We start from the raw sequence: 26,076 nt of genomic DNA on the forward strand, positions 1-26,076 counted from the left end.
GGCTTAGGACAATGGTAATAGAACCCAGAACCTTTCCATTGGGAGTTGAAAGTTCTGGCCACTAGACTATCCTGCCCCAGTATCAGTACTAGGATCAATACTAGTGCTACTCTTCATGACGTTATTACCTGTTTGGAGAGCTGCTCCTCGCACAGCTTGTAGAGGGTGAAGAACTTCCGGCTGAGCACCTGGTTGTCACGGAAACCGGCGCTGGCCAGCTTGACCCTCATGATGATGGCGCGGTCGGGCACCATCATGGCCACCGTCCTGAACTGGATCTTCAGGTTCTCCGGGAGCTCCTGGCGCCCGGCGTAGCCTGGGTTCTGGGGACGAGGAGGACTGGGAGGATGAGCCCACGTTCTTTAACAGGTAGGCATCATTTATCACCAGCTCAGGTCAACTCACTCCTCACCATTGAGGATCCCTCCCAGACCGGTGTTTTTCGATTAAATTTGAGATTTATCTACGCTGCTGGAGAGTAGGAGCAATTGACTCCGATACGGTCTGCATGACGGAATGAGTGTTTGTGTGTGTATGCATGTATTTCCATAGCATATCCCTCGAATTGTTCATCTGATGTAGTTCACGCTAGGCGTGTTTATTGCTGGGGACCCAAGGAAGTGCAGTGTCGACTTATTTGGACACAAGACACGTTCGATATGAATAAACTTTGAACAAAACAAACAAGCAGCATGCCCTCTGTGCAGCAGAGGGGGCAGTCGGCATGGGCTCTGAGAACTGTCGACTGCGTCGGCAACGGCCCTACACAAGTCACCATTCACTGTCTGCAGGTCGATATGTCATGGTTATCTAAATATCTAACATTATGGATGCTAGGTCAAAAGGTTGGAACACGGATTACCATGGTGAGGAAGATGCCAAACTCAGGGTCCATGTCCACAATATCCCCGTCGGTGAAGACAAACTGCTTCTTCTTGTTCCTCTTGCACAGTAGGACGACGTATATCTGCTGCGCTGCCACAGACAGCACGGGCAGCTCGATACGGTTGAACTCGTCGAAACAGCCCCAGGCTCCTGACTGGGCCAGCCCTGGAGACAGGGAGTGTGTGGTACTATACTTTGTTTACACCTTTTCTAGTACTTTTTACTAATTTTACTCTAATTCTCAGTCTCTGAGTTACAGAGACTGAGATAGATAGACAGAAAGAAAGAGGGATAGATAGTGATGAGAGTTTACAGACTTCTTGTAAATCTGGCTTTGTGGGGACATCAGATGACTCCATGTTTCCCTACCTTTGTAGATCCGTCCCAGTCCTCTGTAGTCCATCTGGTCAGAACAGTTGAAGACCACTACATACTTCCCAAGACAGCGACCCATGTCTTTGGTGGTCTCTGTCTTACCTGACACACACAGTATAAACATGTATTGAAGTGACCCCTTGGACTGGTCTCAACAACACACAATCTGCTTATTCTATAATTTCAAGATGCATGTGTTACTAACATGGTCATAGTTAAGATTAGAATTTCCTGTGTTGAATTAGGGATGTAATGGCATTAGAACGGATTAAAAGGTGTTATAGGTACGATTTGGGAATTGTAAATGGAAAGAACCGAAAAGAGCAGAACAGAGCTACATTTTTTAACTAAACTACCCAATTAACATCTCCATCCCTCTCTAACTCCTCCCTCCCTACTTGGTCTGCCATTGAGAAGTTTTGCATTTCACACATCTGCGATAAACATGCAAGATGGATTCCCCAAACCAATCAAGAAAGACAGAAATCAGCCGGGAGCAGTCTAAAAGCTAAATTGGCTCATGCGGCAGATGCAGTCAAATCAAAACGAATATTCACACAGCGCAGTCTTTCCAGCCCATTCGTTCATTGAATCATGAAGGGCGCGTTGATTGATTTGCTATGTGTGTGTATGACAGAGGCATGGGAGCCGGTGGTGGCTGGCGGTTTACCTGTCCCTGCGGGCCCAGCCGGAGCCCCGCCCATACCCATCCACAGGGCCTGGGACAGGGTGATGTAGCACCTGGACAGAGGAAACAACACCTCAACACAAGGACCCTTCAAAGGTTGTCGGGTTTTGTTTCAGCTGGGTTTTTTTTCGGTATGTTTTTGGATCTTGATGTTGTTGATCAGGTTCAATCTTAAAGTTATCTCAGGAATCATGAGACATCACATGACTTGATCTTATCTTGGACATCCCCTGTATAACTACACACACCTTGACTGAACACCTTTTGTTTAGGTTTCTGTGGTGTGTCTATCTGAATCTGCAGTTCACCTGCGTCTCGACTGTCTGTGTGCCTCCTATTTGTCTATGAGGGGAGTAATAACCTCTAAACACCTGTCGGTGTGTCTCCTATCTGTCTTTGAGTGGGGTGACTACTTCTAAACACCTGTCTGTGTGCCTCTACCTGTCTGTGAGTGGGGTGATGACATCTAAACACCTGTCTGTGTGCCTCTACCTGTCTGTGAGTGGGGTGATGACCTCTGAACACCTGTCTGGGTGCCTCTACCTGTCTGTGAGTGGGGTGATGACATCTAAACACCTGTCTGTGTGCCTCTACCTGTCTGTGAGCGGGGTGATGACCAGGCGGTCGGTGCAGCCCAGGTACTCGTTGCAGTAGACGAACTCCACGTCGGTGATCTGGATGACGCAGCGGTCCGTGTCTTCCTGGAAGTAGAAGCGGGACTGCTTCTGCCACTCAAAGTCCAGCGGGGTTCGGATGTTCATGGTCACCTAACAAAGAAGGAAATAGGAGGTTTGAAAATCAGAGAGTCCTCTACACCAGCGATTCCCATCTCATCCATCCTATCTGCTGCACCCACCAGCTCATCGAAGATGTCCTTCTGGTGAACGTGGATGGTGATGAGAGTCTCGTACTTGGTCCGCTCGTTGCTGCTCAGGTCCCTGGTCGTCATGTCGATCAACTCGTTCAGAACATCCATGAACTTCTGATTGGTGGTTTGCATTACCTGTCGGCCAATGAAAAAACATGGGTTGGTTTTTAGGAGCCCAACGTACACAGTAAAAATGTAAATGGTAGCTAATAAAGGATCAGATGCATGACATTTCATTAGACTGGAATACATTACATTACATGACATAACATTAGATTGCTTTCAATTGCATTCGGTTGGATTTGTAGCTCAAGAGGTCATCATCACTGCTGCGTACATTCTGCCCTCAGTCCATCAAGAGATCATAAAATAGCACCGTCCAGTGGGCCATGAAGCAATACCATATAAAATGGAGCTAACCTTAGTCTTTATGTTTGCTCAGTTAGCTGTTTGTTGACGGTTCAGAGCAGTTCGAATAAAACAGGGGTCTACACCACTTCTTTCTGGTCATATTCTGCTTTGTTTGGAGTTTGAACACCTTCCACAGACCTTCTTGTCGCTTCTGCTGAGCTTCAGGGCCTCCTCTGCGTCATGGGTCCAGATCATCTGCAGGCCGAGCAGGCCCACCTGGGCAGGGAACGCCGACTGGAACTCCAGGATTTTGAGGCCCGGGTCGCTGATGGCGTGGTGGGCCTGTCGGATGACCTCGTGCAGAGTTTGTCTGACCCCTTCCAACAACTGGCCCAACCACACCTCCACGTTACCCTGGACGGAGCACACCACCCGGGGAGAGATCCTCATGGTTTACTATGACGACGATCACAGCACACCTGGTGCCTGCAGCGAGTCAACCTCCACATAACAATGGGTGAACTGTATGTATGTATGTATGTATGTATGTATGTATGTATGTATGTATGTATGTATGTATGTATGTATGTATGTATGTATGTATGTATGTATGTATGTATGTATGTATGTGTGTGTGTGTGTGTGTGTGTGTGTGTGTGGATGTCGGTGTGTGTCGGTGTGGGTGTCAGGAGTGTTACCTGTGCCAGGACGGGTTGGTGCAGGTCCACACTCTCCCCCTCATGAGACTGGAAGGAGAGGATCTGGTCATAGCTCTTCTCACTGAACCCCAGCTGGTCCACGTTATCAAACAGACTCAACAGGTGGGCCTGGGACAAACACAGACACACACACACACAAATCCGAAAATAGGTTACAAATATGCAAAGAAAGTTCACACATTACAGAAGGATTGAGAAAATACCAAAGGTGTGTGTGTTGTTGTGTGTGTATGTGTATGTGTGTGTCTCTAGTGCACCTGTATGCGGTGGTGTATATGTGAGCTTGTGTGTCTCTCGTGCACCTGCATATATACTGTGTCAAGGAATGGTATTGCCATGTGGTGAATAATATATACCCGGCAAGACAAGCATTTGACGGATGGTTAGGGCGGCTAACTAGTTGGTGGACCTAAGGCTGTTAGAGCAGATGGACCCTTAAGAGGCCACTCATAGGCAATATATGTTATACTGTTTGTTTTGTGTTCTTTGTGTTCAACATCTAACATCTATTATAATTTATTTTTGGCCTGGCCCGGTTGGCGTCCCGACAACCTGTATGGTGTGTGAGTCGGACGCCTGGCCCAGGATCTCCAGCAGGGAGGGGTCGGACACGAAGAAGAAGCGTGGGAACACAAGCCTCTTCTTCTCCAGGTAGCCCGACAGAGACTTCTGACACAACTCCAACTGCTCCAAGAGGTGAGGCAGGAGCTGGGGGAGGAGAGAGAGAAAGCCAGAGGAAGGGGACAGGAAAAGAGGAGCAAAAAGAGGAGAGGAAGGAGAAGAAAGGGGAGGAGAGAGGCAAGGGGAGAGAGGGGTGGAAAGAGGAGAGATGGGAGGAGAGAGAGGAAGGAGAGATGAGAAGAGAACTAGCCGAAATTACAAAGTGGGAAGAAGAACTATTACAAAATCCTATGCCTCAGACAGCATCATGGAAAACAACAATGTGGTGTTAGGTGTTGCTGCCAGGCTCAGAGGCCCGTAGGTACCTGGTTGAGGGTCTCGTCCCCCACGCAGCACTGCACAATGCCGGGTATCTCGTGGGCTCTCTGCATGATCTTCTGCCATGACTTGTCAATGTTCTGGAAACGCTTGGCTTCCTGAAGCAGACACATGCCTTGGTTGAACTTATCTGTCCGTCTGTCTGCAGTATCTATCTACCGTTGTGTCTATCCATCGAGACATCCATTGACCCCTCCCTCCGTCCATCTATCTATCTATTCCTTCATTGCTCAATCCCTCCATCCAGCTACCTGGACATTGATCTCTGTCAACCTGTACTGGACGGGTTACATGGATACATAAGGACGTTTAAAAGAAGGGTACAATCATTAACCATAAGATAATGCAGTGGTATGCATTATGATTTAGCATTTGCATAGAGGTTAGAGCTAAGGTTTAGGTTTAGGGTTGGGTTCAGGGTTAAACCTAGCCCCATATAAACGCCATGAATAAACATTTGGAATGATTACTAGAGACGTAATTTAACTGTGTTGATTAACTGCAAGTTAATGCTTTTTATTGCATTAAAGATCAAAATGAATGGTCAATGAATGTACCGCTATTACAAGCCGGGTTTTTTTTTTACAACTTTTTTTTGCGTTCTTCAGAACGAATTGTAAACCAATGCATTTTGAATGGGAGACTGTGCACAGACAGTACAGTGCACCCTCTAGTTATATATCTGTCAATATTTTCGATTTTTTTTAAGCAGACCTCCTCAAGAACTGAAATGATCATGTTCCACGGAACGCCCGTTTCTCAGACAATTAACGTGCTCCACAAAACGAAACGAGAGAGAGAGAGAGAAAGAGAGCGGGAGGGAGAGAGAGAGAGAGAGAGAGAGAGAGAGAGAGGCTTCACAATGGTTTGCGCAGACAGTACAGTGCAGCCTCTAGTTATATATATGTCAATATTTCCATTTTCTTAAGCAGATCTCCTCTAAAACTGAAACGAACGTGCTCCACGGAACGCGTGTTTCTCAGACAATTAACATGCTCCTCAAAACGAAGTGAGAGAGAGAGAGAGGGAGGGAGGGAGAGAGAGAGAAAGGCTTCAGAAGGGGTGTGCGCAGAGATTTTTTTTAGACTTCAGGCTCTAATTATGGATTGGTCAAAACAATCCGATTTATCCGATTTTTGCAGCAGACCCCCTCAAAAACTGAAACTAACCTAGTCCCTTAAACCCAGTCTCACACCAGAATGTAGTATAAATACATTGGTCCACCGCGGAAAACCCAACGGCTCAAATCATGACTTGCCCTATTCTTTTCAATGGGGCTGCGTTCACGTCACTTGACTGTCATGGTTGCTATGATGGTTGCTATCGACCGCCCCCTCTGCTCCAAACCACGCGTAAACGAGGGCGGCAACTGAGCTCCCCTTAATTGTGTTGTTTGTGTCGTAAACTAGGGAAATACAAATATTTCAATTTTCCTTCAAAAGGCACCTTGGAATATGTTTATTTTTTCCTCAGATTAGACTTGTAATTAATAACTTACTTTTGTAATAAACTTGACTCGTTTTCTTTTTTATCGCTGTCTAGTGGATTGTTACGTCACTCTGAGAGATGCGCATGGACAGATTTTATAGTGACACAGCCTATAACCTATTCTTGAAAGCAAAACACCAAGCTTATAGATTTAACATGATTATTTTAGACAATTTATTAAGCATCATGTGTGAGAGGTCATTCCTCCTCCTGAGTATGCTTGCAATTGAGGTCTAGTGTACCCCTACTGTCCAAAAGCACCCCGGTTCGGTTAAAATTCAGCCTCTGCTGGCCCACAACTAGACCGTCTCATTTCCTCGTTACACGATTTAATTTAATTATATTTTAATTATTATGACCATGGTGCCTTTATTTTCTTGCCGTTATCATTACATCCTTTCTCGTTATATCGGTATAAATTCTCTAAACACAATGGAAAAGAGAGGGAGGGAGCCATAGAGAGGGACACTGCGGAGCCAAGTAACTGATGGGCTTAAGAGGGCCTTGCGTATATATAATGAATATATATATATATATACCCGTCTATATTCTGAGAAACGCTCCAATCCAAAATGCATGGGTTTACATTTCGTTCTGTGCAGTACGGTTATTCTTTTTATTTTCAGTTTTTGAGGTCTTCTTCAAACATGAAAATATTAACATATCTAGAGGCGCACACCCCTTCTGAAGCCTCTCCCTCTCTCTTTCTCTCTCTCTCAGCACGTTAATTGTCGGAGAAACGCGCGTTCTGTGGAGCAGTTCGTTTCAGTTTTTGAGGAGGTCTGCTTAGAAACTCGGAAATATTGACAGATATATAACGAGAGCGAGGGTCCACTGTACTGTCTGCGCACACTCTCTCTCTCTTTCTCTCTCTCGTCTGAAAAACGCTCCCATTCAGAATGCATTGGTTTACATATCGTTCTGTGTAGAACGAAAAAAGTAGGACAATCGTGCTCTGGGACACGATTCAAATAACGTTTGTGCGCATGAGCACGAAATAGCGTGTTACCGGGTTGGCTATTACAAATTGATTTGCAAGTTTGCTTAACCAATGATAATATTGAGAATAGATTGTCTTCATATAAAAACAGAAAAAACTAAAGTAACGTCGTCGAACCTTTCCTTTTATTACCCCAGGGGAATACATGAAAGCCTTGACATGTTTCGATTGGTTGTGATTTTCACCTCTTGAAATTGATTTATTTTCATTTTGAAAGAAACACATGACAGCGATGGAAAACGCCATCTCTCATTCGGTTGTTTAGAACTGAAAATCCGGTTGCCAGGACAGCATGATGTTTTCACTTTGGTACTCTATTGTGTAAATTGTCACACAGAGGAAACTGTAGTCTCCTTGGTCCTCTTACTGACCTGAGGAAGCTGCTTGGCGATGTCCCCCCCTACAAACACGGCCTCCAGGTAGATCCACAGGTTTTGCACCGACATCCACTTCTCGATGACCTCCGTGGTGTTGGACAGCTTCTGGATCCACAGCTGGATAGATGGCTTGAAGGGAATGTTGTATCTGAAGAACAAAAAAAAAAAGGAGGTCATACTCACTGACTCACAGTTATGCCAATTTGCTAGGTAACATCAAAAAAAGTTCTGCATCAAAAATGAATATACATTTACAAAAGCCGCCTGAAAGACAACACACAAAATTCTTCACTTTTCCCACTGATTCATATTCTTCTTCTCAAGCTTTAATCTAACCCTTCCTTCCTACCCTCTCTCCATCCATCTCTCCTTTCTTCCTTCCCTCCATCCATTCCTTCCCTCATTCCCTCGCTTCCTCTATCCGTCTGTCCTTCCTTCCTACCTTACTTCCCTCCCTCCATTCCTGCTTATTTTACGTTCCTTATTTCTTCCCAATCCCTCCCTCCCTCCCTGCCTCCCCGTCCGTCTGTCCCCCACAGCCCTCGCCCTATACCTGTTGCTCAGTAGAGAAGCCAGCACCATCAGGCTGTCCTCCATCAGGGAGATCTTCTCCGCCGTGTCCGTCCCCTTCAGCAGCAGCTCCCCCCGCGTCCTGAACTGTGCGAAGGTGAGTGTGTGGGCGCTCCACTCCGCCATCACGTCCTTCAGCTTGGCCTCGATGTCCTTCTCTTTCGTGGCACTGATGCATACATCCTGGACGCAAATGCACGCACGCACGCACGCACGCACACACACGCAGACACACACACGCACGCACACAGACACGTGATATGTGTAAATAGAACATTTACTAGCTCTGACTAAATGTTTCTATTTTTAGGGAGCCTACTATGAGATATAATTTGCTCTAATCTGTATTATCTGGAAACGTCCTAAATTTCTTAAATCTAAAAAATAAATGTGCATCACATACGTGGTTATAAGGATTAGCATTGTGTTAATACTACAGAAATGCATTCTGGGATCATACCTCAAGGTCCTCCTTGTGCTTTAAGAGCGGGGCCTCCAGGATGTTCTTCAGGGAAAAGGTGTCTGAGTCCACCTGGAAGCTGTGACCGGTCATCTCACTTATCCTAGTCCAGTGTCTGGGCAACATGGCCTAGGAGAGAGAGAGAGGGAGAGAGAGAGAGAGGAAAATAGAGGGAGAGTCATTGGAAATAAATAAACCATGATTTGAATTAGGATTTTGTTGCCGTTTTAGGGAAAGATATCCAAGTTGAAGTGAAAAAGTAGAAATCTGGCCACTAGCTGGCTTATCAACTGACTACTAACCCAAGGGTTGTGTGGACCAATGGTGACAGACCTTGTTACTCATCATGTTGAGCAGCGGGCAGGTTTCAGTGAAGTCATCCAGAGTCTTCTTCAGGTCTTTGAAGGCCTGCCACTCCTTCAGGGCCTTGGGCAGCTTACGGATCCTGCAGAAGAAGGAGGGAGGGAAGTGGAATGGATTGATTGAGACAGCAAGGAGGAAGAGCAGATGAGGTACGGTTTGATAGAGAAACATTTCAGAAGAAGGTTTCACATACAAGGGAAGTTGTGCATAGGATATTGTTAAAGATTGAGTTAGTTTAGAATATTCTCTTCTAAAAAAACGAGGAAACTGCAGACCAAATCTTCCCATGGAGAGAAATTAGATATCCAAGCACTGATATGGGGTCTTCCAATTTCATCAGTTGTACCCTTTCCCGACACATACGCAAACGGACACATGCACGCACACACGCACGCACGCACGCACGCACGCAGATCCCATACTTGTTCTGGAAATCCTGCAGCTCGGTGTTGATCGCGTCTGTGTTGAGATCAGCCCACAGCATTTCTTGGTAGCCTGCCACACTGTTGGTGACCGCGGTGTACAGACAGTACAGCTTGGACAACAAACCCAGCTCCTTCCTGATGCGCTGCAGCTCTGGGTACTCTGGGGTTCATGCACACACACACACACATTAGATACACATAGAAACACACAGACATACATACACACATACACACACACATACACAAATACATAAACACACACACACACATTGTGACACATAGAAACACACACACACACACACACATTGTGACACATAGAAACACACACACACATACATACGTCACACAGACACACACGCATACACACACACACAGACACATACATACAGACATACACAAACACACACACTCAGACACACACACACAAACACACAGACACACACACACTCACAAAAATACACACACACAGTACACATACATACATATTGTTGTGGAGCTTTATAAAGGATTAGAGGTTGTTTGATTTAGAAGTAAGGAAGGAAAGAAGAAAGGAATGGAGGGAAGGAGGTATGGAGGGAGGGAGAGAGAACTAGATACTTGAATAGATAAATTATGATTCGGTGAGGTAGTGAAACCGATGGAAACAGGCAGAATCTTAGAAACGGGCTGTGTTTACAAACAGCCAGAGATACAGAGACAACCAGACAGCCAGACAGACAGACTGCTAACCGTTGACAGTAAGCCCAAAAAGCTCTTCTCCTTCAGAGCATGCCGTATATTTCCTCCACAGCTGATCAAACTCTGACTGGAAGACCTGCAGTCTGTAGCTGGCCTCAGACGGTGCTAGGCCATCCACACCTGGACCACTGCACACACAAACACACACACATAGACATGCACATAGAAACCCACACAGACACACAGACACACAAGCACATGATATTGTTATATTTGGCATAATCTTTTTTTTTTGCATGTTTGTGTGTGTGTCCGTCCATGTTAGCGTGCATGCGTGTGTGTATGTGTTTGTGCATTTCTGTTAATGTGTATGAGTGTATGAGTGTATGAGTGTATGAGTGTGTGTGTGTGTGTGTGTGTGTGAGAGAGAGAGTGAATGCTTGTGTGTGTCCCGTTTATGTCCCGTGTGTGTGTGTGTGTGTGTGTGAGAGTGATTGTGTATGTGTGTTGGTGTTTGGATGCGTTTGTGCTTGTGAGCTTGTGAGTGGGTGGTTTGTGTACCTCTGGTCGTACTCTGCGTAGAATTTCTCGGCCTCAGTCTGAAAGGCTTCCACACCAGACACGAGATCGGCCTTCATGGAGGGTTGGATCTTCACCAGGGTGTTCTGGTTCTCAATCACCTGGGGAGACAACACAGCAGGAACCAATCATAGAATTGTTGCAAGCAACCATGAAGGGGTCCTAACCCTACCCCTAAGGCCTAACCCTAACCCTAAGGCCTAACCCTAACCCTAAGGTCTAACCCTAAGGCCTAACCCTAACCCTTTGACGGAAGTTAACATATCAAAACAAACACCAGCCATGTTTCTAACGCATACTGTGTCAAAATCCACTGTCAAACTGACGTTTTTTTTAATAACGTGTGTACTGCTTTAATTCCCAGCCTGCATCGTAGAATGGCCTTGGTTGAGACAGACAACTTCAAACCATTGCATCCAATTTCTATTTTCAGATACGCAATGTTAGATCTGTTTAAACATCGGAGATATGCATGCATTTCACTTTAAAATGTATATCTCTGCCGTCTTTGGCCTTAATGCACTCCGTTTTGGCACACTCTCCGTTTTTGCGCAAAAAGTAAGTGTACGTGTAGAAGACTCCCATGTTAAAAAAAATATATATATTTTAAAAGTAGAATATCTTAAAAAGTATAAAATATAGAAAAAATCTGAAAAAAGCACGCGATTCCAAGCTATTCTGAATATTTTGAAATTTGAATGGAGTCTCTAGGTGAAAAAATTAGGAAGGAGATAGGTCCCAAAGTTTGTAGAGAATAATAAAGAAAGAAAGAAAGAATGAATGAACTTATGAAGAACAATAGTTGAGCGCTGCAGGCAGCACTCACCAAATGACATGGGGAACGTGGAGGGATCAAGATTTTTCAATATGTTGGCCTTTTTTACAAAATGGCCGCCAGTGACAACTGTTTTTAGATGAAATTCCACATTAACAATAGATAATATGTGATAGGAGCATCAAATTTGGTACAGTTATAGCCAAAGACGTTGGGAACATCTGGAGGGATCAAGACTTTTCAATATGAAAAAAATTTGATGTTGAGGCACGACAAATTTTCAATATGCCAGCCCTTTTTGAAGATGGCCACCAGTGACAACAGTTTATAGATAGATAATATATAATAGATTTCACATTAACAATGGATAATATGTTATATAAGCATCAAATTTGGTACCGTTAAGGCCAAGTACACAAAAGAAATACAGATATGGACCCTCATAAATGATCAATATGGCGGTCATTTTCCAAATTGGCTGCCAGTGACAACTGCGTTTAGATCAATTTTCATTAGATGATGAATATAATGTGATGTTGATTATATATCAAGGATATATGTTGGGTTTATCTGCATTGCACCTGGGAACTATCATTTAGATTATACTTTTTTTACAAGATGGTGACCAAGATGGCAGCCAACAAGCAAAAAATGGTAGTTGCAATAAAGTTGCATAGATGATCTTTGTGTTGTTATATTTTTCTGGATCTGAAGTAGAGTAAATTAACATCAGAATTGATCAGAAGCTGCAATTCAAGACTTTAAATATGTGATAGTCTAAGTAGGTCCAGTGCGGGAAAGTCTATTTAGCACTCCCCTTCACAGTAACAAAGTGCTGTGCGTTCTAAGGCAGCTTTTTTGCACCTGCACTGCCTAACACAACCCTTCTTACATTGACAGGAGACAAGTTCATAGCTGGACTTGCTTGCATCCTGTGGAGGGCAGACCACTTGTTCTCTTGTAAAATGATGGCATACATTGTTCCCCATCTGCGTTGACAGCTGAAGAACACAATCACAAGATATGCTCAAGCCCAGGTTGGCCATTCTCTCTACAAGTTCCCTTTTACGTGTGTAGGCATGCAGCATCAGTCCCACGTACTATATTGGAACTGGTGTCTCCTGTGAACCATTGTGTCTGACAGAAGCTGCTTTGTCTTTTGTCCGTTTGTGCTCAACACTGTTGAATTTTAGCATCTTTAGCAATTGCAAGTGCAGCTGGAGATGTTGCTTTGGCCATCTGATCTTTGATGCTGGGTCCTTCTAGGATCATGTTCACTAGGTTGAGCAAAATCTGTGGCACAGAATCGTCAGGGCATCTATCAGAGAAACCATTAAATGGTTTGGCTTCACCAAATATGTGACGCGGACAATCTGTGCAGCATGTGCAACGTGTACAGCATCTTGATTTCTATCATGTTTACAGGCTTTTGTAAGGGCAGTGCCAATGTCTACTTCAAAGGCCATCAGGACCCCTTTGCCCTTGGTGTATGCTTGCATGTCAGGGAACTCAGCAAGAAACCTCTCCTTCAGCCGGTTAGAGTGAACCCTATTATTAACCTCTACACCTAGCTGTGCCATTCGGGACTTGTAGACCTTGACGAGTTCAGCTAGACTGTTGGCTGGTGCTGTTTCTGCATCTTGTCTGGTCTCTTCTATATAAAGGAACAACTCAGCAAATGCGATGCTAGAGGCTGATGCTGCATGTCCCTGCCCATTATCATCAAGATCTTCTAGGTTGGCATCTCTGGCACGATTATAGAGACCTATTAGGCATTGGATGTGATATTTTGCTTCTATGGCCACCATGTCCCCGGCACTGAGTTTACGTAGTAGCTCTGTGTCTTGAAGTAGGGTAGCACAAGTGCATACCTTTTTGTCTAACTGGAATGTTGCAGCAGCATGAAGGCCATCATGGCCAGGAGGTTGTTTGCAGAAGAAGCAGTTATCCTGTCTGGTTTCAGATGAGTGGGACCTTGGGTACTTATGCAAGGTGCCAGAACTTTCACCTCCTGCGTCCAGTTGTCGCTTCTCTGCTTTTTGCAACATGGTTGCATTGTATTTCAGCCGGCAGGTTTTATGGTATTTAGCTTTATTTGCAACCATGGCTGCTTCAATACCTTGACCCTCATCTAACCGTCCAGGTGCGAACATTGAAGGGAGCTGTCCAAGTTCATTGAACTTTGACAAATGCTCTTCAAGTTAACTGTACCCACTCCCCTTGTCTGCTCGCATATTTTCAATGGGCATGTCAATGCTTCTTCTGCTTCGACTTCCTGACATATTGCAGATTCCAGTCTGTTTTAGATGTAGACCTTTGATCAACAAGATTCACAACTTTAAAGTTCTTCGCCATTTTCTTAAGTGAAGGCTGAGGGACTATCCTTTTACCACCCTTATCAAAACACATTAACATATGGGATACAACAAGGTTGAGATGTGATAACTACCCTACACCTAGACCGATCGTTCATTCATCTCTTCGTCCGCTTATCCGGGGTCGGGTCGCGGGGGAAGCAGCTCAAGCAGGGGGCCCCAGACTTCCCTTTCCCGGGCCACATTGACCAGCTCTGACGGGGGGATCCCGAGGCGTTCCCAGGCCAGTGTTGAGATATAATCTCTCCACCTAGTCCTGGGTCTTCCCCAAGGTCTCCTCCCCACTGGACGTGCCTGAAACACCTCCCAAGGGAGGCGCCCAGTGGGCATCCTTGCCAGATGCCCGAACCACCTCAGCTGACTCCTTTCTAAGTAAAGGAGCAGCGGCTCTAATCCGAGTTCCTCACGGATGGCTGAGCTTCTCACCCTATCCCTAAGGGAGACGCCAGCCACTGTTCTGAGAAAACTCATCTCGGCCGCTTGTACCCGCGATCTCGTCCTTTCGGTCATCACCCAACCCTCATGACCATAGGTGAGGATAGGAACGAAGACCGACCGGTAGATCGAGAGCTTTGCCTGATCGTTCATCCAGTGACATTTAATTCCTGTGCGATCTGTACACCTTCCGGGTAACTAAATGAAAGTCATTTAAGGCCGCTTTACTCTTGGGTCGGCTCTCCAGCGCTTGCTCTTCCTGTCTATTCAGGGGCGGCTATCTAACTAAATCATGTCATCAACAACTAGATGTGGGGCTAACATTAGATAGCATTTAGGAAACTAAACTACACTACAACTAAACTATCACTAAACTACCACAAATAAGTGAAGCTTTATAAAGCAGAGTGTATTAGCTGTCACTGAACCCATGCTGAGTTTCACAGCAGTGGTGTCACCAGTGTGCCCTGGTTGCGCTTTGACATCAGCTCTATTTAGGACAATTTTATTTTGTGGAAATGTGAATGTACACAAATCTACACAGACTACCCTAACTCTTACCCTAACTGAAATCCAAATAAGATAAATGCAATTGTATTGAAAGCACTGTTTTCCGAGGCGACCAGGCATGCCCGCCGTCTTGAACATTTTTGGTAGTTGGCTGCCATCTTTGCCACCATATTGAAAAAGGAGTAATTCAAATGAAGGTTCTCAATTGCTATCCTTAGTAGATTAATCCAAGATATATCCTCAGATCATTTATGTCCATCATTATTATGAAAATTGATCTAAAAAGAGTTGTCACTGGCAGCCATTTTGCAAAATTGTTTAAATAAAAAATATATGATGGGTCCATATCTGTATTGTTTTTTCTTTGTGTCTTTGAGCATAACTACCAAATGTGATGCTTCTATCTCTTATTATCCATTGTTAATATGAAATTGTATCTAATAAAAGTTGTCACTGGTGGCCATTTTGAAAAATGGCCTCAATATTCAACAGTCTTTTACATGTTCCTCATTTCTCTGGCTATAATTGCACCAAATGTCATATTTCTATCACCTATTATCCATTGTTAATGTGAATTTTTATCTAAAAACAGGCGGTCACTCTGGGCCATCTTGAAAATGGCCACCATATTGAAAATTCGTCGTGCCTCCACATCTAATTTTGTTCTATATGTCTTTGGCTACAAGCGACCAAATTTGACGCTTTAATCCTAAAATGCACAATCCTTATTTAATTTCTAGCTAAGCTACCCCACTATATCGACCAGATGTTAACCTGACCATGCAGAGAAAAAATGCTCAAAGTAAGACTATTTTAATTTCAGTTGATTAATTAAATAAAAAGACTATTATGTTACTATAGATGTAAGAAAGAAATATCATTTATGTTGCTAACAGTGGTATAAGCAGAATAACTAATAATTAACTTACTAATTTTTACAGTCTCATTTTTGTAAAATAATGTACGCCAGCATGAGTTAGCCATTACCACACAACGCGGCTTGCATCTTTGCATGTTTCATTAAATAATAGAAAATTGGATTAGCACTGCTGGGTTTGATTCAACCATAATAAGAATGTATGCACCCAGGTACTTAAGAGAGTATGGATTTGGTGTCCACCAGTTGGCCTATATGTCACAGCATCACAAGTTGAGCTCTCTTGAACGGCAACATTATGTTTACATAGGTCAAGGCATCGCTGTCCGACTGGGTCCTAATCACAAGGACGTATAACTTATTGTGGGCTGAGTTATCTATGTATCTCTCCATGGTATGCTTTATGTTTGGGGTGTTTGTGTACCAGAGCGTTGAGGTTCTTCCACCCGTAGCTGAGTCCATCCACCCGCTCTGCACTGCCGTCGCTGAAGGACAGCTGGTGCTTGTTGAGGAGAGCAAAGGACTCCTCCACCGGCCCGATGGTGGCGTCGATGCGGATCTCCGCCTCACGCACCTGGAACACAGCAAAGGGGGGAAAACAGGCACACACACATGAGGATCAAGGGATTAAGGATGGCTATAACAAGTTAAGGAGGGTGCAAAAGTGTGCAAAATACTTTGACTGTTTGGCTAGAGTTGAAGTTAATGATCAATTGTATGCCTTTAATATGTAGATTAAAGTGTAGCTAATACAAAAGTGAAAGTGAAACTATTACAATAGTGATAGTGAAACTAATAGAAAAGCAAAAGCAAAACTGTGACAGGATCGAACTGCATAGTTGGGAGAAACCAAGATGGTTATGGGTCAGATCACCAGGCACGCGTACCTCCTTCAGTGCGGACATGGCTTCCCGCACGTCCTCCAGGTCTCCGATGGGCCGCTGCAGGCGCTTGTTCAGGCTCTCGATGAAGGAGAACACCTCGCCCATATTCTCAGACGCCTGGCGGTTCAGCGCCGCACCAAACGCACGCTTCCACACGCGGCACTCCTGGGTGAGCGACAGCTTCAGCTGCTCCGTGTCCAGCAGCACCGAGCCCACCGTGAAGGAGGCGGGCAGCTCCTCGATCTGAGCCTCCAGCTTCTACACAAAGCCAGAGACCCCAGCAGAGGAATTAATATACACACATACAGGACACATCTAATTTTAGTGTTTGCAATATTTTTAATAGGGTATGCCGGGTGGGAGCAATAGAAATGAGGAATGTGAATTATCCCTCTTTTTATAAACATTCTTGAGAATGTACTGCTTATTTAACTGGTCCGGTGCCAGAAGTACCCACATGGGTGGGACAAGACGTTATCGAACCCCTGGTCCAATCTATAACAAGTATAGTCTTATATTCGTTAAAGATTGGAGTGTGTACTGTAACACTCCTTACTTAGGTATGGAGTATTTTTTTTTAAGTATATAAAATGGATTTCTATGCCTACTATGTAATTCCTCTTTTTCTACTTCTTCCATGTCCGACGGAATTCACTATTCACCATCACCCGTGTAATACTGTTAATTTGATCAAAACACTTTTGTTTTTGACTGCAGTACAGTTAAGTAGAGGACAGTCATCGTTGCCCTGCAGAGAAGCGTGAGAGCTCCGTTTAGGGGGAGACAGTACAGTACAGTAGAGGACAGTAAGGGTTGCCGTACAGAGTAGTGGGAGATCTGGGAGCTGAACTCAGTAAGGGAGGGCTCTGTCTCCAGGAAGCTCTTCACCTGCTCCTCTGGATCCTGCGTACACATGACAGTTACAATAGACAGATACATACATATACACAACTCTACAGAAAAACAAGTAATGCACAACACACACATACATATGCACGGAACAGAAACACTTCCAGAACACACACGTGCACATAGACGCATACACATACGACTTTGACAATGTGTGTGTGAATCCCACAGACCTGGATCCAGAGGGTGGAGAAGTGGGCTAGTTGTGTGAGCGTGTTGGTGCTCTGAGTCTTGAGAGAGGAGACCACAGAGCCCAACTGGATAACAGACCTGGCACAGAGACAGACAGATAGATATACAGACATATCAACTACAAACTATGTCTAAGGCAACAATGTGCCGTCATTTACCTCTCAAATGTCCCTGAATAACATCAGATAAAATATGATACATATTATCATTTATATTTATATTATATAGATATAGATATATATAATAGTGCTGTCAAAATGAAAACATTAATCCTTGCATTCATTTTGACAGAAGTATACCGCTTCTTGCCTGCACACACACCGCCCAGACAGAGCTCCACACACACCGCCCAGACAGAGCTCCACACACACAGCCCGAACAGAGCTCCACACACACCGCCCAGACAGAGCCCCACACACACCGCCCAGACAGAGCTCCACACAGACAGCCCGGACAGAGCTCCACACACACCACCCAGACAGAGCTCCACACGTCCACACACACCGCCCCACCAGTGGGCCTTGGTCTTGACGTCAGACTACCTTGGAAAAGGTAACGAGAGCTAACAGTGTGAAGTTGTATTGTTAATAATAATAATTAATTAAACACTTGATATATTTATCCATTGGTGCTTATTGTTGAGATTATTGAGAAGAAAAACTCAAATACAAACTGTGTGGAGCATTGCTTTAACGCTCCATTCCTTACAACTGAAATGAAGCAGGACTGTTTCAGGAATCAGCCTCTAGGGGGCACCAGAGAGAACATGTTATGGGAACTGACTTGGTGACATCCTTTTGTTCGGCCAGCTGCCGGTCCAGAGGCCTCAGGACCAACTGCTTGATAGGACTGTCGTCCCCGGCATCCCGCAGGGCTGCTTGCTCCAACTGGGAGAGAGACATAAAGAGAGAGACATAGAGAGAGAGAGAGAGACATAGAGAGAGAGAGAGAGAGAGAGAGAGAGAGAGAGAGAGAGAGAGAGAGAGAGAGAGAGAGAGAGAGAGAGAGAGAGAGAGAGAGAGAGAGAGAGAGAAAAAAGAGAAAAAAAGAGATAGAGAATGACATGGAGGAGAGACATAAGGAACAGCAGAGATATTGAAATGATATGTAAATGAGGCCTCTATAGTATAGTATATATTAGGGATGTGTCGGTCGCGACTGATTCGTTACAACGAACGAATCCCGAACGTGAACGACAAGAACTGGTTCCCCAAAACAAGAAGAACTGGTTCTTTGATTCTTTTTTTTTTAACTTAAACCAAACATATGGTCACGAAAATAAAATATACAAACGAACAGAGCTCCGTCTCCCCGCGACTTATATTGATTGAGTCTACAACTTGCTCAAAGATTCAGCCAATGAGAGGTAGCAATGGTGTTGGAATGGCACCTGGGTAAACCAATGACAAGGCGGTACCGTCGAATATGCGCGCTTTCTCTGTCTGACGTATCTTGGGTCATACCATTCGACGTGGGTCCACTCATATATCCCCCTACATTTTTTCGAAAATAGACTTGACCTCCATCTGTTTATTGGATAAACGCATTTCCCAATCCCAGGAGTCTTTGCTCCATTCTACGTCAATTTAAGAACAAACAGCAGTACTGCAGTTCGTATTTTTTATTTATGACCATGCAAGTTCTGCAATGCCTGAACAATGAAGAATTAAATGTAAAGTAAAATAAAATTATAAATGTAAAACCATGAATGAAATATAGAGAGTAAGCAAGTGGTATATACTATATTGCAGGCATCTCCAAACGGCGGACTGCGTTCTTAACGGTCCTATCCGGACCCATGACCAATTAAAAAAATAATATATATATATAAAAAAAAGTTTTTATTTTTATTTATTTTTTTTAAGATGTAATCTGACGTAACGAACGAATCAAAACGACCGAATCAAATAAACGAATCGTTATAGTGAACTGAACTGAAAGAACTAGTTCCCGGAAAAGAATCATTTTGCCCATCCCTAGTATATATAGTATAGTAGTATGTGGAGGCGGAGCTGTACCTGGAGCTGTTTGTGGTGCAGGTGAGTGAATGACCACAAGGGGATGTCTTTAGCCATGGACACCACGATGCTCACCACCTTGTTCACCGTAGCCTGACACACACACACACACACACACACACACACACACACACACACACACACACACACACACACACACACACACACACACACACACACACACACACACACACACACACACACAGACACACACACATACAGATACACACACACAAATACAGATACCCACACACAAATACAGATACACATACACACACATACAGATAGACACACACACAGATACACAAACACAAATACAGATGCACGCAAACAGATACACACACACACACACACACACACACATACATACAGATACAGACACACAAATACATACAGATACACACAAACACACACACAAAAAGACACATACAGACACACAAATACATACAGATACACACAAACACACACACACACACACACACACACAAACAGATGCACACACACATGCACAAACATGCAGAGATACACAAACATACACACAAACACACACACACATACATAATAAAAAAAATAGCAATCCACCATTGAGCCTAAATATACAGTTTATTAACAATGAAATGAATAATATGGATCATAAACATGCACTGAAAATTAGTCTAAAAGAGAAGGTCATTGATCGACACACACACGTACCTGTATGTGGTCCAGGCTGGGCCGCAGCACTATGTTGGGTATGGTCAGCTGGATGGAGGCCCTGAAGAGGGGAGCGGGGCCCTCCTGGTCCTTGGAGGGGGAGGAAGAGGTGGAGGGGTAGGAGTTGACCACGTGCAGCCGCTTCCTGAAGGCCTCCAGGGACGACCTGGTGGCTGGTGGGAGACAGAGGCGGGTTGGGGGTTAATACAAAAAGCCCCAACCCCCAAGAGACCATGAGCCTTTATGAGATAGGATTTGCACCAGAATTTCTTGTATCTGATCTACATTGCAGTATGTACTAAGCTTTGCTCCACATTAAGTCCGAGTTAGCAGCAACGAAGATAGGTGCTGTGAAAAAGGAAGATAAAAATAATAGTATGGTAAAAAACAGGGGGTTGTGTTTTCCTCTGACCTCTGAGCAAGGCATCAGTGTTCCGCTGGCATACGTGACCGATCAGGTTGAAGAAGCGACAGGGAAGACACTCCTGACATCTGGTCTGCTGCTTCCCATCTGGATGCAGACAATGGTGGGACCCCTGGAGAGGAGGGGAGGGGAGAACAAACCTTAAACGGTGTGTGTGCGTATGTGTGTGCGTGTGGGAATGTGCAGGCGCGCATGTGTGTGTATGTATGTATATGTATGTATGTATTTATGCATGTATGTATGTATGTTTTTATGTAGGTGTGTGTGTGTGTGTGTGTGTGTGTGTGTGTGTGTGTGTGTGTGTGTGTGTGTGTGTGTGTGTGTGTGTGTGTGTGTGTGCGCATGTCTGTGTGTGTGTCTGTGTATGAGCACACACCTCTAGATTCACAGTCTCTTTTGGCTTCATCTTCCTCTTCAGCTCGTCCATCAGTTCAAACACATACTTTTCAACCTGCTGACTCTGCCTACAAACACACAACCTCATATGTAAGGGATAATGTATAGAATGCCGGGCGTTATCGGGAAAATATTTTCGATAATGACCGGCGTTATATGCATTATCCCACTTATTACACGGCTACTTGCCAAATGAAAAAATAACTTTTTACAATTTATTTGTTACCAAAAAGGACCATTCGTAGTGTTGATCAGCAGAAAAATAGTTTGCCAAACACGTTGACGTCGCTTAGCAACTGAATACGCTGGGGTTGATAAGTTACCAGACTACTTGCGGAGTGATACGTAAGATGTGGATTAGAGGCAAAAAATCCACTTTCGTTGACAGCGGTCAATATATGCTTAGCGACGTTCAGTTAACAATAATTTACCGCCGGAAGTCAGGAAGGCCCATGCAAGTGAACGGAGCAATCTACAGCATTGAGAAGAGCTGTGTAATAACATAATATAAGATTACACTGTACACAGGCGTTCTCTATGTTTTACCATATTTGGAGTGTGATGGCTGGTTAAAGTAGCCTCCCCTGGCCCGAGTCAGACAGATAGGGCTGGGCGAGGCTACCCACCTGTGATGCATCGGGCAATCTATGCAACCAGGGTGAACCAGCTTTCATCAAACTCATCCTCGGGGAGAGCTAGGACATGTCCTCACTGAACACCTGCCTGTAACATCTCTACAATAAACTGGTGTCATGTACAACTCCTAGTGTCCCTGGTGGTGGAAGAGCCCACTAAAGCCACCTAGGAGCAACTGCCACACCATGCATAAAAAATTCTTTAGTATAAGTTCCACAAAATGCTTTAGCTCCATGTTACTAAGGAGCCTTGACGGTAGATTAAAGTGCTTGCAATGCTTCCTTAGGGTTAATCATTGTATTTGGGGGTACTACTAGAATAGGGTTAATGCTTGTATGTTAGAAATACCCCTTATTATTCTGAGATTGGTTTCTTCTGCAAAACCAATTTTAGCATATTTCAAAAACCATCCCATTTTTATCATGCTGCGTAAAGGCCCCCATCCCGAGTAACCCTCTCTGCTTTGCGCGTGGGTCGGCAAATCTACCCCCCCCCCGAGAAGTTGTAAGTAAAGTAAAGTAAAGTTTAAGGGCAAAGTTTCACGCACTTATTGAGGGGCGTTCTAAGGGTGTGCGAGTACTCCCCCTAGGTCAGACATAGATTTTCTTAGTTTAGCAGACGTAAAACATGTACATACGTCATATAAAAAGTGGAAAAAGCATTAACACCCTATGAAGAACACAGGCTTCATAGTGGACGTGTCACAGAGGAGAAGACCTCACCAGCAGAGAGTGAGTGCAGCAGACCCCACCAAACGCTCCGACTGCTGCAGGAAGTCGTTGGGACTGACGGGCACATCCACGGGCAGCTCCAACAGGCCGCAGGACCCCATGTCCTGGAGGAGCCGCTCGATGCGACACTCCAGGGTGTCTGTGGCCACCCTAGACACTTGATCCAGTTCCCTCAGGGCCGTGTAGACGTTCTCTATGACTGGTAAGAGAGACGGACAGACGACAAGAAGAAAGCATCATATATTGCATCTATGATGTACAACGTGTGTGACTGACCTCTGGAGCATACCTGGTTCGGGCCAGTCACAAGCATTGATCTAATATGGGGAGGGTTTATTACGATGACTGCACTGGGAGCATCGCGGCGGTGAGGCATAGTATTTAATAAACAACATAGATGACTGCCCTGGATGTTTCACATGTTTCATTGCTCCAAGTGTTTGATTGGTGTCCGAGTGTTTCCTGAGGCATTACGGTCTTCCTCCACTGATGACACCCCTTGGAATTCAGAGAGGTTGAATAACTATTGACTAATACGCATTTGTGAATTGGTCTGGCGTTGTCCCGCTAGGCTTTCGCCTTTCAGTCTTCAAACACATTAATAATGAAATGAAAAAGAAAATAATTTATAAAACATCTTCTGCATTGAATTGATTATTGTGGTTATCCTTTGAGCCAGCCTTGATGACTCTGTGATGTAGAACACTTCAAGACGTCATGACTTCAAACTTAATCTGTCTTACATTCTATTTGACTGTCTATATTTTGATCAAGCTTTCCATCCATCCATCTATCTACTGTTCGACCATCCATCCATCCATACATGTGTCAGTGTTAAGGGCGCTCCAGCAGAGGGTTGTCAGTCCGGGAGAGAGGGCCGCCTCCACGCGGCCGATGAAGGGCTCCATCAGGGGGGAGAGGATGGCTGGGATCCTGGCCAGTATCTCCCTGTAGTCCTGGAGTATCTGCACCAATCTGGAGACACAATACAACCCCAATACACTTAAGACAGGACAGATAGGGTGAATAGGGAGAGGAGAGGAGAGGAGAGGAGAGGAGAGGAGAGGAAAGGAGAGGAAAGGAGAGAGGAGGAGAGGAGAGGAGAGATGAGGCAAGGAGAAGAGAAAAGGAGAGAGGAGAGGTGAGAACAGAAGAGATAGAACAGAATAGAGAAGAACACAGTTGTAGACAGAATTGTACATAACTAACCGCTGATACAACGTTTTTATGTGCTGTTCTTTGGAGCTCATCGCCACGACAACCTTTGGTACCGCCAGGCCCAGTTTGGTAAAATACCAGAACTCCTGCATTACTTCCAGAACCATGGGGTCAAGGTTCACCAAGAGCTCCTGGGAAACACATGGGACGGTTAGAATTAAACTGAATGGCAATGACACAGCATGGTATATTTAAGCATATTTAGATCACGACAGGCTGTGGTATGTGCTCATTATACCCCTGTTAAGGGGCGTTGTCCGGCCCGACGCGCAGTGGAGGGCCGGCGACCCCCTTCACATACCACTGACTGAAGTGATCTATTGCTTTTATAAAAACGGTTACTATTATGGCAAAACGAAAGTCATAGACACACTACATTTAAAAAGAAACCAAGAAAGTCAAAGTAGCCGTTTTATCAAAGAATACAAAAAAGTAGTCCCTCCTGGCTGCCTTCAAAATGCACGACGGTCGCTATGCAACACACTTTAGCGTCCCTCCGAGAGAAGGCTCGGCTAGAGCGGTTCGCCGGCAATTTATCCTATGGAGCAGTTCACTCGCCGTGTGCCTAAGCTTTCGTTAGTCTCTCCATCGCCTTGCTCACTCCCGGAGTAACAACATTTACACCCTCTCCATCATCCAACATGTTTTACTTTGTAACTGTTTCTACTTCCAGGCGCGGAGTGATATGCAAACTTTCACAAAATGATCGGGCGTCATAGCAGTCATGTATACGCTCATTATACAGTTAGGAACCAATCAGATCGCTGGATTTAGGCCCCCCGTTGTATAAACAGCAGTTTTACCCTTTAATAACTACATATTAAAGAATGGAGTTGGATTTTGTGAAATTACATAAAATAAATAAAATTACCGTACAATGAATTACATTGAATTAATATCCGTTACATTCAATTCCGTTACATTCAATTGAATTCAACCCATTTATACCCATATAACATACAAGACATAATTTGACGGTTCACAAATGTTCACAAAGATACCACATGACATATCTGTGTGTGTGCATGCATAGATGCGTGCCGGGGTGTGTGTGCGTGTGTGTACCTTTGAGGGGTCGGCCCGGACCAGTAGCGAGGCGCTGAGCCGGTGTCGGCTGCTCTCGGCGGCCTTGCTCCACCCGCGCACGTACAGAGCCTCGTACTCCACCAGCACCACTGCCATCCTGTTGTAGCTCCTGATCACACTGCTCATCTCAGGGCCCTAGGGGACGCGGGCCGACAGGTGGACGGACACAGAGACAGAAAGACAGACAGGCAGGCAGACAGGGAGACAGAGAAAATGAAGAATGGATGAACAGAGCGACGGGCAGACAAACAGGCAGACAGAGATAAAGAGCGCAGGGTGGACAGACACACACGCACACAGCCACAAGCAGATGGACAAACAGAAACAAATTAGTTAGACAATGATTAGACCAATAGACCATTTGTTTAATGTGTTCCCATCTTGGTCTTTAAAGGTCCCATGACATGAAAATTTCACTTTATGAGGTTTTCTGACCTTAATTTGAGTTCCCCTAGCCTGCCTATGGTCCCCCAGCAGTATTTCCACAACGAGGCTGTAGTTGGGGTTATCTCAGCCATGGTTGAGAAGGAATTGGGGGAAAGGAACTTTGGCTTTGACTCCCTGAAGTACATGAACCGCTATATGGCGGAGAAAGGGATTGTTGCCCGCGATTGTCTCCCGCTGGAGCCCCGCTGCCTGCTGCCCGCTGCCCGTTGCCCGCTGCCGAGGCGGTGGTCCCTCGGCAGCAGGCAGCGAGGCTCCGGAGGGAGACAATCACGGTCAACAACCGAGGTCAACAATCCCTTTCTCCTCCATGTCGCGGTTCAGTCTACTTCAGATTGATGTGGAAGCTGAAGAACCAGAGACGTCGGAGAACCCGACGCAGTCGTTTGAGATTCATAATATCGTCTGGAGGTGCACACAGCTTTTGGCCCTGATAATATGTATCATATGATATAGATATCTATGTAAAATATGATATTATTTAGATATAGAGCTCCAGGACTCGCCATTGCGATACATCCACTGCAAACAGAGCGCATGGTACCGTGGCCACAAGCTTTTCAGGGCCACACCCCCACACTCCTCCTTGACCCGCCTCTTTCCTCCTCATTTGCATTAAAGCTACAGAAACTGAAACGCCGCGTTTGG

The 26,076-nt window shown here is 44.9% G+C and overlaps 2 protein-coding genes across 2 annotated transcripts in view; one reads left to right on the top strand and one right to left on the bottom strand.

Annotated features, from left to right (window-relative positions):
- Positions 1-26,076, top strand: part of LOC132452244 (cytochrome c oxidase subunit 4 isoform 1, mitochondrial-like) — a 213,294-nt gene that overhangs the window by 133,013 nt on the left and 54,205 nt on the right. The gene's annotated exons all lie outside the window — the stretch shown is intronic.
- dnah5l (dynein, axonemal, heavy chain 5 like) overlaps positions 1-26,076 on the bottom strand; it is a 72,908-nt gene that overhangs the window by 33,429 nt on the left and 13,403 nt on the right. Inside the window, exons 20-49 of the mRNA XM_060044758.1 lie at positions 24,964-25,119; positions 23,890-24,029; positions 23,504-23,655; positions 22,672-22,879; positions 21,294-21,381; positions 20,906-21,029; positions 20,494-20,666; positions 19,801-19,893; positions 18,566-18,669; positions 17,764-17,860; positions 17,504-17,584; positions 16,685-16,939; positions 16,222-16,371; positions 10,808-10,926; positions 10,298-10,434; positions 9,566-9,728; positions 9,114-9,225; positions 8,781-8,909; positions 8,304-8,503; positions 7,745-7,898; positions 4,873-4,983; positions 4,439-4,594; positions 3,866-3,994; positions 3,366-3,581; positions 2,805-2,951; positions 2,543-2,715; positions 1,931-2,001; positions 1,255-1,362; positions 863-1,050; positions 129-323 (exon numbers count right to left, since the gene is read on the bottom strand). Of these exons, the coding sequence (XP_059900741.1) occupies positions 129-323; positions 863-1,050; positions 1,255-1,362; positions 1,931-2,001; positions 2,543-2,715; positions 2,805-2,951; positions 3,366-3,581; positions 3,866-3,994; positions 4,439-4,594; positions 4,873-4,983; positions 7,745-7,898; positions 8,304-8,503; positions 8,781-8,909; positions 9,114-9,225; positions 9,566-9,728; positions 10,298-10,434; positions 10,808-10,926; positions 16,222-16,371; positions 16,685-16,939; positions 17,504-17,584; positions 17,764-17,860; positions 18,566-18,669; positions 19,801-19,893; positions 20,494-20,666; positions 20,906-21,029; positions 21,294-21,381; positions 22,672-22,879; positions 23,504-23,655; positions 23,890-24,029; positions 24,964-25,119 (4,329 nt within the window). The remainder of the gene's footprint in view (positions 1-128; positions 324-862; positions 1,051-1,254; positions 1,363-1,930; positions 2,002-2,542; positions 2,716-2,804; positions 2,952-3,365; positions 3,582-3,865; positions 3,995-4,438; positions 4,595-4,872; positions 4,984-7,744; positions 7,899-8,303; positions 8,504-8,780; positions 8,910-9,113; positions 9,226-9,565; positions 9,729-10,297; positions 10,435-10,807; positions 10,927-16,221; positions 16,372-16,684; positions 16,940-17,503; positions 17,585-17,763; positions 17,861-18,565; positions 18,670-19,800; positions 19,894-20,493; positions 20,667-20,905; positions 21,030-21,293; positions 21,382-22,671; positions 22,880-23,503; positions 23,656-23,889; positions 24,030-24,963; positions 25,120-26,076) is intronic.

The sequence above is a fragment of the Gadus macrocephalus genome, chromosome 23 (assembly GCF_031168955.1).
Source record: "Gadus macrocephalus chromosome 23, ASM3116895v1".
NCBI classification, from domain to species: Eukaryota; Metazoa; Chordata; class Actinopteri; order Gadiformes; family Gadidae; genus Gadus; species Gadus macrocephalus.